This window comes from Haemorhous mexicanus, chromosome 1, assembly GCF_027477595.1.
Source record: "Haemorhous mexicanus isolate bHaeMex1 chromosome 1, bHaeMex1.pri, whole genome shotgun sequence".
NCBI classification, from domain to species: domain Eukaryota; kingdom Metazoa; phylum Chordata; class Aves; order Passeriformes; family Fringillidae; genus Haemorhous; species Haemorhous mexicanus.
This window is the reverse complement of record NC_082341.1, coordinates 98,552,811-98,566,722: the sequence shown is the minus strand read 5'-3', so window position 1 is coordinate 98,566,722 and position 13,912 is coordinate 98,552,811. Positions and strand designations below refer to the sequence as shown.

At 38.0% G+C, this 13,912-nt stretch overlaps 1 protein-coding gene across 3 annotated transcripts in view; it reads left to right on the top strand.

Annotated features, from left to right (window-relative positions):
* The window catches only part of CARMIL1 (capping protein regulator and myosin 1 linker 1), a 187,605-nt gene that overhangs the window by 113,493 nt on the left and 60,200 nt on the right, over positions 1 to 13,912 (top strand). For all 3 annotated transcript variants that reach the window (XM_059856927.1, XM_059856922.1, XM_059856928.1), the window contains 5 exons: positions 1,137 to 1,206; positions 5,498 to 5,579; positions 6,793 to 6,892; positions 6,980 to 7,034; positions 12,269 to 12,441. In XM_059856927.1, the coding sequence (XP_059712910.1) occupies positions 1,137 to 1,206; positions 5,498 to 5,579; positions 6,793 to 6,892; positions 6,980 to 7,034; positions 12,269 to 12,441 (480 nt within the window). The remainder of the gene's footprint in view (positions 1 to 1,136; positions 1,207 to 5,497; positions 5,580 to 6,792; positions 6,893 to 6,979; positions 7,035 to 12,268; positions 12,442 to 13,912) is intronic.

Sequence of the window (13,912 nt, the reverse complement as noted above, 5' to 3'; positions counted from 1 at the left end):
CAAGATCAGCTAAAAATTTGTGAGAACTGCTGCAGAACTTTCACTTCTCTCCCCACCCCCTTGTCCCCCCTCATATATTAATAGCTTAAGTAAATAAGCAGATAATAATAATAATAAAATAATCTGCCTTTGTTAATAGGGAAGGTCTGATTATACCTGCAGGACAGAAGACATAAATAGGTTTAAATGAAAACCTGCCCAAGGCACACAGATTTCAAATGTAGCTTTGACATACTACTTGTATAGCAAGTGTGTAGACAAATGGCTCATCAGAAGGGGTCGGTTTTTATCTCCATGCATCAGTCACTTGGTTAGCTCCTTTTGGCTGAAATGAAGTTGGAGAAGGACGTCCTTCTGTTTCTCTGTTGAATTATTAATTCAAAGCTGCATCTATTCTTAAGATATTAGAAGGTATACACAGATTTTGTTTGTTCCTTCTCTATTACACATACTGTTGTGCTTTCTGATTTGACAGTATTGATATGTGTGATATTAACACTAACTTTTAGATGTGGAAACAAACTTCTGTGAGACTTTAAAAGTGGATTTATGAAAACCATAATTAGTCGTTACTTCACGTGCCTAAAGGCAAAGGATACCATGGCATAGGAATATAATTTTGAAATCTGTAAATACTTGTTGGGTTGTGGACATGGAGAATTTTGTGATACTGGCACGTGCTCCAGCCTTTGAGTGTTACAGGCATTGTGCCTGACTAAAATGGATGGCTGCATGGCATCTTGCGTATTTGAAAAACTTTACTCTTTCCTGGATTTTTGGAAACTCTGAGCGTTTCTATGGTTGTATGACAGAACACTCCAGTTCTAACCATTTGGTGCTCTTTGAAAGCAAATGTTGAAGAAAATTCATCTCTGATGAATGTTATTAAATGTTGATGGTGCATTAGCTTTAGAGTTTCTTCATTAGCCTTGCATCCCTGCGGTTTTTGAAGCTCCTGGAGTGTTCTGAGTGTGGCAAGCTTCCACTGCCATTATCATTTAAGAAATAACTGCTCAGCTGGTGTTGTTTTGAAATGAATCTTTGCATTATAGATGTATTAACCTGTGATCACTTAGATGATGATGTCAAGCTGCCCTTTATCTTTTTAAAACGGTTCTAAAATTGATCTTTTTCAGAGCGCTTTTATTAGGCCTGGCTTGCAATCACAATCTGAAGGAGGTGTCTTTAGACCTCAGTAGCTGTGAGGTAAGGAATATTTATCAGGATGTGTTCAAAATGTGCATTGATGAGGTTTTAGAGTTCCTGTGAAATCCACTGGGCAAGATATTCTTCCTCTGTAGTCAAAAGTTGTGGGAAAGGTGAGAAGCAGAGAACTCAGAGAAGCAGTTATGATAAAAGTTAGGATGTGTGTTACAGCATCCTAAATAATGAGCACAGAGGTTCAAAGCACCTGATTAGCCAAAGCCTCCTTGCAGTGCAGCTGTACTACACACTGAGCCAGCCTGTTGGATGCTTGGCAGGTTCTGCTCTCTGGTGGCATGATTAGCAGCAGGATTTTCTAAGGTGCCCAGATCTGAATGGCTCTAAGGAACCTGCATGCCCTGAAGGCACGTCTGTGCATCAATTGTCTTCCTTCAGAACCGAAGGCATGCTTCCTCTTCTGCAGGTTTGCTTTTTAACCTTGGGAGAAATTCTATTTTTCTAATCAATTAATCAATTTAAGCCAATAAGGAACTTTGGTAAAAGTTATTAAGATAAGAAGCACTGTAAAAGTGGCCTCAAGAATAAGTAAGAACAATTGCGGCAACTGGTTTGCCTTATCTTGTTTCCTCTTGTTTCCCTGTGCTTTGCTGTGCACTCTGTTTCCCAGGATTGCCCATACTCTTGCAGGGTGACTCCTGCGTGGTTAAGGCAGAATTTGAAAAGATCAGACACAACCCTGAGAAGCCACTTGAGGCAAAGCCATTTTGTAGAGAACTGTGTGGTGGACTCTTGCCGAAACCAACATGAGCCAGTTTAGGCTCAGGCCTTCTCTCACTTCCCAGTTTTTAAGCTGCAAAGAAAGCCTGCCATTTGTTAGATACTTCCAAGGCCATCTGAGTATTAACTGTTCTAGAAGTGCCTGCAGATACAGTGGTTTCCCTTCAAGTAGAAAATATGCAATATTGATAACCATGTTGAAGTGCAGTAATCCTTGCCTTTAGGTTTGTGGTCAATTGCTTTTGAAATGTGCACAGATTTCCTTATAAAGAAAAAAACAAATAATTGTGAATGCATGTCATAGTTTCTGATATTTTAGACTTTTTGAAAAATATTATTACTTTGAAGAGCACTTCATGTAAATTCCAAATAGAAAAGCTTTCAAGTCCAGTACATATGCTTCTGACTTCTGAGTAGAGGGATCAGATGGATGATAATTTATATTTCAGAGGAAAGAAGGAAAAAGGAGGAGTAATTAATGTAATAAAAATTAACTCCTGTGATCATAGCCTTAAATGAATAAATCAATAAAACACAAATATAAGTAATGAGAGTATAAATTAGCATGTAAATAAAGAAGGGCTGACAGGAGAGAAAATATTACCCTTTCAGGAAATAACACCCAGGATGGAATGTGAAAGAACTCTTCAAGGAGCAATGAGATTTATTGGACACCAAAGCACTTGTGGTCATGGCTGACTCTTGTGACAGAAAGGAAGGAATCCTGCCCAACTCAGTGTTTCCTTCCTGTAGCTGGTCCCTCCAAGTTGACAGCACTTCCTTAGATCCTTCCCTTAACATTTTTTTTCCCCCATCACTGAGCTTTATCCATTCTCATGTGCTTTGGAAAGAAGTGATGCTTCCACCAGCAGGGAAGTTGATGTGCCAGCAGCTGGGAGTGCTCTCAATGGGCCCAGCAACTCAGGATCCTGCTCCCCCTCTCCCCAACCCTCTGGGATCTGGGCAGGGTATACACCTGGAAAGAGAGTGGTGGGAAGCTTGGAGCCAGTCACCACTACTCCCAGTTCCTGCAGGCACACACTCCTAGGGGGCTATAAAGCTGATGTTTCAGCTTTGCCCTCTTCTTTCCTGAATCAGGCAAGCTGTACTCAAGTATGGAAGGATAAATCTGTGTTCCTTCCCTCTTCCACCATTTTTAATTTGCTCCCATAATTTTCTGGTATATTATCTCCAAGCTTAATCATTTTCTATTGCTTGTTTGGTTGTTTTTTTAAATTATTTTTTACTATGAAAATTACATTTTTATTTCTACCTGCTCAGCACTGATGTATTTCACTCTTTTCCCTTCTGCTTCCCTTAGCTTGGTCACTGTGTAAGTACCCTCCATGCTTTACCTTAATTGTTAAATCAGTAAGCAGCTTTGTTTGCCCTTCCCATATTAGTACCTCATAGCTTTGAACACACTTGGAATTTTTAATTGTAGAAGGGTTTTTCTTCGTTTTCTGGTAAGAGCTTTTCTTTGTAGTCTCAGAAGCATGTCATATAGAAAGTGTTGCAGAGAGTCTTTTTGTCAGTATCCCAGTCCACATTAACTAGCAGCACTTCAATTCATCTCTGATTATATATATATATATTTTTTTTTTATGTGCATAATATTTTAACATAGTTGCAGCAAATTGTGATCCTAAAAATGGAGTTTTTGTCATCACTTTCAGATCAAATAGATACCACCATTTGTGCTCATGAATTGTTTATATATTTAAAGTTTTGAATGTAGAGTTATCTAGTACAAGATTGAAAGCTACTCCTGAAAAATTGTCCACTTCAGCCCTCAAAGTATATATAGCCAAAGCATTTGGATTCTATTGTGAGCATAATTTTAGTGTACAGAACTTAACCCTACCAACAACCAATCCAGTTCCATGTATGATCTGCCATAGATTCTGCAGTAGTAGATGTGACACTCTGTGTGAAATGTTTGTCTTGTGGTGGGCCACACTGAGAGAGCAGCACAAAGCAAAACTGAATGATTTTGGCTTTCATACAGCAAGTGCTATAAATGCTCTTACTAAAATAAAGTTGAGTTAAATCTGCAGCACTTCTGGCCTGAATACAGCCTGTAATATGACTAGTTATTGAGAGGATGAGGTGAAGGATAGGCAGGCTTTGATTTATGGAGAGGGGGAAAGGTGCCTTTTGTTCTGTACTTCTCACACTCCGGATGTGATTTATGATTTAGGTGGTATCTTTGGCCGCCAAAGATCATTGGCCACCGAAGGCCATTCTCCAAATACTCAGGTCAAGTTATCCAGCTGCTTGTTAACCCATCACATACCTCAAATGTTCAAAAAAGGTGCTAAATCAAGTCTTTATTGAAAAATGCTTCTAGAAGGCATTTGGGACTCTCTAATTATAGCATGGATAAAAGCTGATGGTCCACAGAAATATCAGCAGGTAGATTCAGGATATTTACCCAAGTAACTGAACTAAGTAAAATATTACACAGCTTTTATGCACAGGAGGTGAAAAAACTTTGAAGAGGTTTGAAAAAGCTTTCCATTCTTTTTGAAGCAAATAACTTTAAGATAGAAAATGTAAAAATAAAATTTCCATAGAACTTTTTCCTACTTTATAAACATCTCCCCATAAAAGATTTTAGCTAAAGTTAAATGCACCTTATATAAAAGTGCATAGATGCAAAAAAAAAAAAAAAGAAAATGCCTTTGCTCCTTTGGAAAAGAAGGTGTTAGTTCAGTAGCATTAGTAAATAAGTGTGTAAGATTTCATTACTTTAATTCTTAATGTTGATGTTTTCTTCTAGAACATTTCATTGTTTTTTCATTAAATCCTGACATTTCTTTTACAGTCATGTAATATTTCAGATTAATAATATCATAATTGATACTTTGCAGCCAGGCATTTTTGTTATTGTTGCAATTTTTTTCTTTTACTGTTATTTCTTAAGAATTACTATATTACTGTTTTCTCTTGTTTATTGTCTTTTATGGCTGCTTTACAATTGGATTATTTGAATTTTCTTTTCAGCGACAGGGAGGCATAATTGAGATTTTTTTGTATGCCCCCCACTTATCTTTTGGGCACTGTAGCATTGTGCTAAGAGCTGGAAGAAGATGCTCTCTGTAAGCCCTGACTGTAGTGGAGTTCAGGGGTGCCAGGGTTGCAAGCGGATAGGCTGGTCTAAGTTTATTTTTTTTTATCACCAGACACTAGAAATGTCCTGGGCCATTGATGTAGATAATACTCACACCAGTCATTCAGGCACTGCCCAGCACAAGTGCTAAAGGATTTGCTGTGTTTAACCATTTAAGTATTTTCCTGATTTAAAGGCTGAGAGGTAGTTTCTAGAGAAAGGAAAGAGAGTCCCTTTTCTCATTTGTATGCAAATACTGAGAGTAAGGATGAGGACAGTAGGAATGTGTGTACAGGCTGTCATTTTGATGTCTATAACTTCTTCTGTTGCTGTTGTTTTTGCTGCTGCTAGTGCCTTCTGTATTCACAAAGCTCCTACCACTGTCTTCTGTGTGGTCTTGAAACCATAACTAGTTTGCAAAAATGGATGATGTTTTGTCTCTAGTTAAGATCTGGAGGTGCACAAGTCTTGGAAGGATGCATAGCAGAAATACACAATATCACCAGCCTAGATATTTCAGACAATGGTAAGTACACAGAACAGGAAAGGAGGGTTATGCAAGTCAAGAAATGCTTTTTGTTTCAGCTCTCAGTGTAACCAAGGGTGGTTGCTCTTGCTTTGTGATTATTGGCCATGCTGGCTATGGAAATGTCTCAGACCAAGACCTCTTATTAAGAAATGTTGGAAGACTAACTGTACCCTCAAAAGTTTGTTGTTTGAGATCAGTGTAACACAGCAGAATAAAATAATGGCACCAAGCTCGTATTAGATCCAGAGTAAATTGGGGTTAAGTACAAGAGGATGAGAAGCTGAATGAGAATTGGAAGTGTAGTGAAAGAACAAAGGGAAAGGTCTGGTGCAGAATGAAGCTGAGGGGGAAAATTTGGAGCAAAGAGCCAAGAGCTTCAGGTAAGAAAAGGCCTGCTTGAGTCTTTGGAAAAGTCTTTGAATATTTCTTCTTTGGAGTCTCTGCGCTTCCTAGCACAGGTATTCCTGGAAATATGAGCTGGCTTCTCACCTTGCAGATTCAAGGTGTAGATGTATGAACTGGAAGAATTCACCTGCCGTGTTTGCCCCTCTATCAGCCAAGTGCAGAAGTATTTCAGAAACAGATTCCCAGTACAGTGGAATGCCCAAGAAGGGTGGATGGACAAGTGGAAAGCTGTGAGAGCTATTGATTCAGCCCAGTTAGGCAAAAAAAATTATTTTTTTAAAAAAAGATAGATATTTGAAATCTAAATTATGCTGTATAAAAAAAATTGTCTTGTTTTTCAGGTAATTTTATTTGTAGTGTATTATGTTAGCCTTTTTTGCAGACTTTTGAAGGCTTTGAAATATTGTTGGCACACGGCTCTACTAAGACTAGATAGTGATTAGCATTATTTCAGAATTCTCCAAGGAACTTCAAACTCTGCCTGGCAGTGCAAGGAGCTACCCTTGGGTGGTTGGACTGTGGATATAAGGGACTGAATTCTCTTCTGTATTTCTGAGAGGTGCCTTTAATAGCTGATTAGCATGGAGATTTAAAGGGTTTATTTTAGAGAAAGCATTTATTCTCCTAGAAAAGCAGAGGCACTAATGAGAAAAAAATTTCAAGATAAAAGAATGGAAATTTTTCTGCACATTTTGGAAATTAGTACACTGATATAATTACTTGAATATAGCATCAGTAATTGGACCTGATCTGGGTCTTTTGTGGAAATGTGTTTTAATTCCTAATCTAATCTGATTCTTTACAGGCCTAGAATCTGACCTCTCAACCCTTGTAGTCTGGCTTAGTAAAAACCGATCGATAAGACACTTGGCATTAGGCAAAAACTTTAACAACATGAAATCCAAGTAAGGATTTTCTTTCTTCTAAATAGCAAGAGAATGGAGGAGGAGAAACTGCTGATTTCATCATCTTCCTAACTTTTCTTCCCTCAGAAATCTCACTCCAGTACTTGATAATTTAGTTCAGATGATTCAAGACGAGGATTCAGTGAGTATCTTTCTGCCTACTATGATCATGTGTATTTGTACCCTCACAGTCTATTTCTGATAATTTTCTTCACTGTGTTAATTTGCTGCATAAGATTTGATCACAACCCTGCACAGATACATCCAACATTTTGGATTTGGTTTTTTTTCAGGTAGTAATTTGGATTAACTTGTGGCATGCAGGTGAACATTTTCTGAGGATAGTCTTAGGATCTGTGGTTGTTGAAAAATACTCATTTTAAATAGTTGGATGTGTGTAACCTAGTTATTTAAGTCTAAATTATATAGCCTTTGAGGCACAAATTCTCAGAACTTTTGTGTCCTGATAAGAGATTACAATGCTAGTGGTTTCAATAACAATGGTTTTTTTTATTCATTGAACACATTATTTCCTCATAGCTGTTCTTGTGTATTAACTTTTTTTTTTTTCCCTTGGCAAAATGCAGGGTCACTGCAGTGATCTTTCAGAACTCCTTCCTTCTTCAAAAGATGCAATTAAACCATTCACTGTGCTGTTTTTTACCTTTCTTAGTCATGGGAGCAATTTCATAAAACCTTTTCAGGGTACCTTGCTGGGATGCTTGCCCACTTCCTTAATTTCTACACTCTTTTGTTATTCTGAAAGACTTTTGTGGTTGGATTTGTGTTCTTGTCTGTTCTTGGCATCCTAGTTTTGGTTAGAGGAGGATCTTAAGTTACTCTCATGCTTGTCAATTTTTATTTATCTATCTTAGTCCTTTCTTTCTCCTTAATTTCCTGTGCAAGTACCAAGCAAGCTTTCCTCATTCTCCAGAGACAGCCGACTGTGGATTCAGGTTGTCTGAACACCTGCTACTTCCTGTTGTCTTTGTTGTCTCACCTGCAAGTTCATGCTCTCCATATTAACTGCTTGGCTGTCTTCTCCTCCCATCTCTGTCTGTATCCTGGCAGTTTTAACCAGGATTTCCAATGTCTCTTTCCTTGAAAGGTCATTAGACTCATATTCCGTGTTCCCTTTTTCTTAGTTCTCAATTGTGTTTGAAGTGACTTATTAAACTAGTCCTCTATGCTCTTTCTGTCCTCTTAAATGGGATTAGTGGTTCTGGTATTTCTTGATTCTGTGCCTTCCTCCACATTTTATTCTCTAAAACATGGGATATCAGTGTGATGTGGTGAAGTTCTGCATACAGATACCAAAAGTGATTCTAATTGAGATAACATCTGTAATGAAAGCACCTTAATGAAAATCCTTGTTTGCACAAGTTAGATGTAGGGTTGTGCTAAGTAATGTATTGGTGGAACTCTGTGTTAGCTCTTGTACCAAGCTGGCCTTTTTGTTTTGTGCTGTGTGACTGTCTCCTTCTACTCTGGCTCTAAAGGGAATGCTGCAGGACTGCCTTCCTCTTCTTTCCTTTTCCTTTTGATCCTGTACTGAGGGGTTTCATTTCATTAGATAGCACCTGCTGCTTCTGTGTGGGCATTTGTCTTTGTCCTGCCCTGTTTCTCATGCTTATCCTTTCACAGCTGTCCTGAAGAACTGAATCACAAGCACATGTAATCTAGTATGTTTTCTATTTCCATTATTCCTTTGTTGTGTTTCAGGTGAACATTTCTTCCCACTCAGACCATTCTTTAAAACACCTTGTCAGTGCACTCTGTGTCCTTTCAGTGCCCAAACCATCTTCTTAAACATGCTGTAGAATTTTCCCCCTGTTTTATGACTCCTTTCTTTACTATCATTTCTTAAGAACAAAAATTTTCAACTTTCGCTGTATTATTTCTACTTTAAGTGTTACAACCTTCTGTTTATCTTCCCTGGCTTCTGTTTTTGAAACTTCCAGGTTATAGGAAAGAGTAGCTGCTAAATTTTGAGTGTATCATTCTTGAAGTTCTCTCTCCTTTGCATCATTAGCTTCCACTTCTTGCATTCCTTTTCTTTTCTAAACCTCATTTGTTGTTCCACTTTCTGCCTTTTACATGGGTCAGATGTGCTCCTGTAATTCTTACCCACCACGTTTTCCTGACCTAACCTAACAATACACAATGTATTGTCATCCTGTTTTCAGACAGTGTTATAATGAAGTAATTCACCAAAAAGTTGTTTTATTTGTCTACTTAGAATAACTGTCTCTCCTTCATGTCACTTCATTATCATTTGGGATATAGCATATGATCCTTTTGGGGTTACCCTGCCTCTTCTTTCCCCATGTTCTTTTCTCTTGTTAATCCTCTTTAGTGAAGGAATCTTGTTTTCTTTCTGTCTCATCAAGCACTAAAACCAGCGTGAACCATCTCCTAGCAGCAGAAGAGTTGAGGACAGATACTGTAGCACTGTGGGAAAAATGTGTTGCAGAAAGCTGCCTAGGATTGTCCTCACTGTATCTCGATGCTAGAAAATTATTTTAAGTCTCCAGCTATTTCAATTTGAATCCTGAATGAGGTGGTACTCATTCTAACAATAGTATGCATTTACTGCCACAGGACATGAAAAATTTAAGATGCAGTTGTAGAGACCAGGGTGTGATGTTGCCCAGAGCACACTGCATGGTTTAGGGACTGCACATTGTCTGCATGGAAAGCTGAAGCAAGTGGCTCTAACCTAAAATAAAAATCTCTAAATGCTTCTTCATATGATTATGCACACTTTAAATAGCTCTGTTGCTGTGTTAATGTGAGTCATGAATAAAATGATTTAAACAATCAGTGGCTTGGTTCTATGACTGTTAAAATAGAGTGATATCCAAATGTAGTTCTGCATCATTTAAAAGCAGTACTAGTAACCTACATGGCAAAACTTCACAGGTGTTTTATATTATCAAGAATGTAATATTTAGTTTCATTTTTTGGGTTCTTTTAATGTCATTTATATATAAATAGGTGCTATAATGTGCAGACTATTATAATGTGTTCTTAGTGTGCCATTCCTTGTTGCAAAAATGGATGTTACACTGCAGGTATGCAGTGTTATTACTGAGAATGGTAATCACTCCTGCATAGGTGCAGTGAATTTCTAGTGATGATTATCTTTAGTTGTTAGTTCAGTGCTTGGTGCAGAATTGGCTTTTTGAGGGTTTTTGCAGCATTTTTGTTCTAGGAAAAACAAATTTAGCTTGATTTAATTCTTCAGGTTTTTTTCCAGTAGAAGTATGACTGAATCAATGAATAAAATCATACAATTTCTAACTGTATTTGTACTTTGAGAATTCCTCTTCCTTAAAAAGATTGTGGTAAGGCAACTTCTCTGTATTGGCAAAGTACCTGTTTTCTGTAGCAGGGACACTGAAAGTGCTCCTTAGACTTCTGTTTTCTCAATATCTAGCTAAAACTATTAAGTTGTTAAAAGAAGTAAGTGTTTGTAGACTATTGCCCGTATTTGTGGGGGATTTGGTTTTGATTCCTTTTTTTGTTTGTTGTTGTTTCATTTGGGATTTTTAATGTAATAATCAGATAATTTAATGAATATTTAGATGGTGAATAGCTGTCAGTCCCCACAGAACACAGTACAGAAGTGTTTTCAATCATATATTGTTTTGTCAGTGTTGGAATGCAAGAAGCCTCCTGGGAGGATATTTGAGATTTAGAAAAATTATGTGGGAGGGATCATGTGCAGCTCAGTTAGTCCAATGCCCATTTCTACAGTGACACATGAAAAACAGAAATAATCTCACATTCACAAGTTTATTGCTGATTTCTCCTAGTGCTGCATGGTGCTGCTTTACTGTGAATCTGTCAGCAAAAGGGCTTCTCAGACTTCTGCCAAGAGCTCCTGAGTGCCATTCTCAATGTGATGTTAACATTTTTATGTTAATATTGCTTTTAAATTCTTAATAATTCTTTACATTCTTCTTCATGTAGTGCAGTAAAATTCAAAAACAGATTAAGGGTTTTAGCATAGTAATTTAATAACTTCCATTTAAAATAAAACCAGCATGTGGCTTCTGCTATTATTAGACTTTATAATTATCAACCTGCTGTGCCTCCAAATTTTTGTGCTTTTCCTCATTAGTAAGTGCATTTCTTGCATTGTTGCAAGTTTTTTGGTTATCACTGTAATCCAGTGGTGTCTGGAGGGTCAGATCCCATTGTATAGCAGGTATGATGCAAGGACCTTGGACCCTGGAAGGTGTGCACAGTTTGGCTGGTTTATTTTCATTAATCAAAACTTCAGGATCTAACATAAGTGCTGTGGCTCATTGCTGTGAGATGTTGATTTTCTTGTGCGGGCTGTTTGAGGATTTTAGGCTCTAATATTTCATCCTCCAACACGTGCCTAAGTGGGTGTATAATGACGATACACTCCTCTGTATGGACTCACACTTGAGCAAGGGAAATGTTTTGTGGAGTCCTCATTCATCACCAAAGACAAATTGCACTTTTAGGAGCTGTAAAATCTATGTAAGGCATGGGGATAGAGTGACTGTGGTTCTGGAGCTCCTGATATTGAGTGTTGGGCGCATTGAGAGTGGAGGAAATATGGACATTTTTAGAAAAGGTTTTTTTGAGGCTTGGACTGTGACTTTCTGGAGCCAAATAAGGTAGTTTCAGCTTAATATGCTTAATAAAAAAGTAAAGTTACTGAAAGGTATTGTAGTATCTATTACAATGAGTAGACTTAGTCACTTTTATAAGTTCTTAGTACTGCTTTGAATTTCAGACCTGCTACAGTTTTATCTTTTCTCCAAAAGCCCATGCCCTTTGTTGAAGGAACAGATGTGCAAAATCACTCATAAATTTGAAGTAACAATAATAAATCACTTTATGGAAACTGTTTATGTTTTAACAATGCCTTGGACTGTAATTTGCTTTTGGGCAAACATCTCAGCCTGAGGGAGAGAAGGGGAATGGTAGATAGTTTTATTTCTCACTGAAAATGTGAATGCTGGTTAAGCATAACCCACTGGACACTGGAAGATATCTTGTGAAGATGGTTGTTGTTATCTTGCCTTTTTTGAGGTTTACACTGTATTCTGTATTTAGTAGAACTCAGGAAGTCGGGGGCCCTGCCTCTTGAAAATTATTTTTTCACAGGGTGTTACAACTTAATCTGCTTGTGTGCATGTGTTCAACACCTGTGCTGTAAGTTATTGACTCCCAATATATCATGTGTTGTAGGATCTGCAGCTAACACAGAAATAACTCTTCGATGTTTACTGCTGTCCCCAAAAGTTTGGGAAACTTGTAACTTCTTTTAGTTGGTGTTTGAGGAATGAGTGCATTATCAGCTTCTGTTATCAGTGCATTCTCTATGATCCACAGCCTCTACAGTCACTGTCCCTCGCAGATTCCAAACTGAAGACTGAGGTCACCATCATTATTAATGCCTTGGGCAGCAATACTTCTCTCACAAAAGTGGATATTAGTGGAAATGCCATGGGAGATATGGGAGCAAAGATGCTGGCAAAAGCCCTACAGATAAACACCAAACTCAGGTAAGGGAATTATATTTGCAGTAAACAGTAGAATGGCTTAATAATACTGAAGTTGTTGGCTTATTCTCAATCTATTTCTCTTCAGAATCTTTCTACCTACAGCCACTTAAGAGTGTCTTTATTTGGAAGGATTCCCATCCTTCTTTTTCTTAAGAGAAAGGAAAATAACAACAGAAAAACAAGAGAAGCAAGTTGTTCCATCAAAAACATTTCCTTAACTGAAACTGGGGAAAATTTCCTACATTTGAACAGAAAGGCCTCTTGTTGGAATCAAAAGACTTTTCAGATTTCTAGAATGACAGAAAAAAATTACATTGTTATGGAGCTTCTAGTAATTAAACCCCATGTTCTTCTCAAAGCTGGGCCAACTTAAAGCTATGTGAGGTTGCTCAGGGACTTGCCCATGCAGGTTTTGAAGATCTGTAAGTACCAAGATTCCACAGTGTCCCTGGAAACTCTAGTGCTTAGCCACTCTCTTGTGTTCTGCTCTTTCTTTCTTACTGGAGGCTTTCCCAGCACTGAAGATTCTGAAGTGAATTATTCTTTGTCTTCTGAAGTGTCAGTTTGTAGAAATAAGAGCATGTGGAATTCAGAATGGGGAGCAGCATGGACCTTCCATCTTTCCTTTCTCCCCTTCCTACTGTGTTGATGGACCTTGGCATATCTTCTTTGCAGCTTCATCTGCCCAACAACTTCACTGCTTTTTAGCATGTCTGGCACTGATGGCTTGAGAGTATCACTTTTTTTCTATCCAGCTTGTGTTTCACAAAGAGTAAAACCTTCAATCGGCGTAAATCTGGATGGGGACCTCAAAATATGTCACCCTCATCAGGAAAGATAATCCTCCCTCCTCCTCGTCAGACTGTGCAGATGAACCTTCTTCAGTGTATTGTCTGTGTAAAATGACCACTTTTTACTTGGTCTCCAAGTATTTGTTCCCTGGAGGATAAGAAATTCCCCCAAACAGTCTTGGCTATTTTGTTCAAGAGCCAGGGATCCTCTGGCCTTTGTGTTGCTATGCCCAAACTGAATATTAAAAATGTCAAGAAAGCACTGGAGGGATGGCTTAGGTTTATTGAATGCATTAACCTGAAATGACCACAATATCTGAAGAAATAAAGTCTTGATACATTTCAGGGTGGCAGACTGAAACATTTCATGGTATGCTGAATGTCACAGTTGACATAATGTCACCACAGTCTGGAGTGTGATTACAGACTGAATAATGCAATGGTAACTGGTTCTGCCAAAATGTTATGACACCCAGGTAGAAATATAAACACACTTTCCAGTGGCAAAAATATTCAAGATTTGACCCTTAGCATATCTGATGTTTGCAGAGTGAGTGTAGAATCTCTCTTCCTCTCTTCCTTACCTTTCATCAAAAAACCAGAGGGATAATTCTGCAACAACAGAAGGATGTCAATACTTGTGAAAGCATGCCATCTATCTTTTTTTTTCCCCCCTCTTT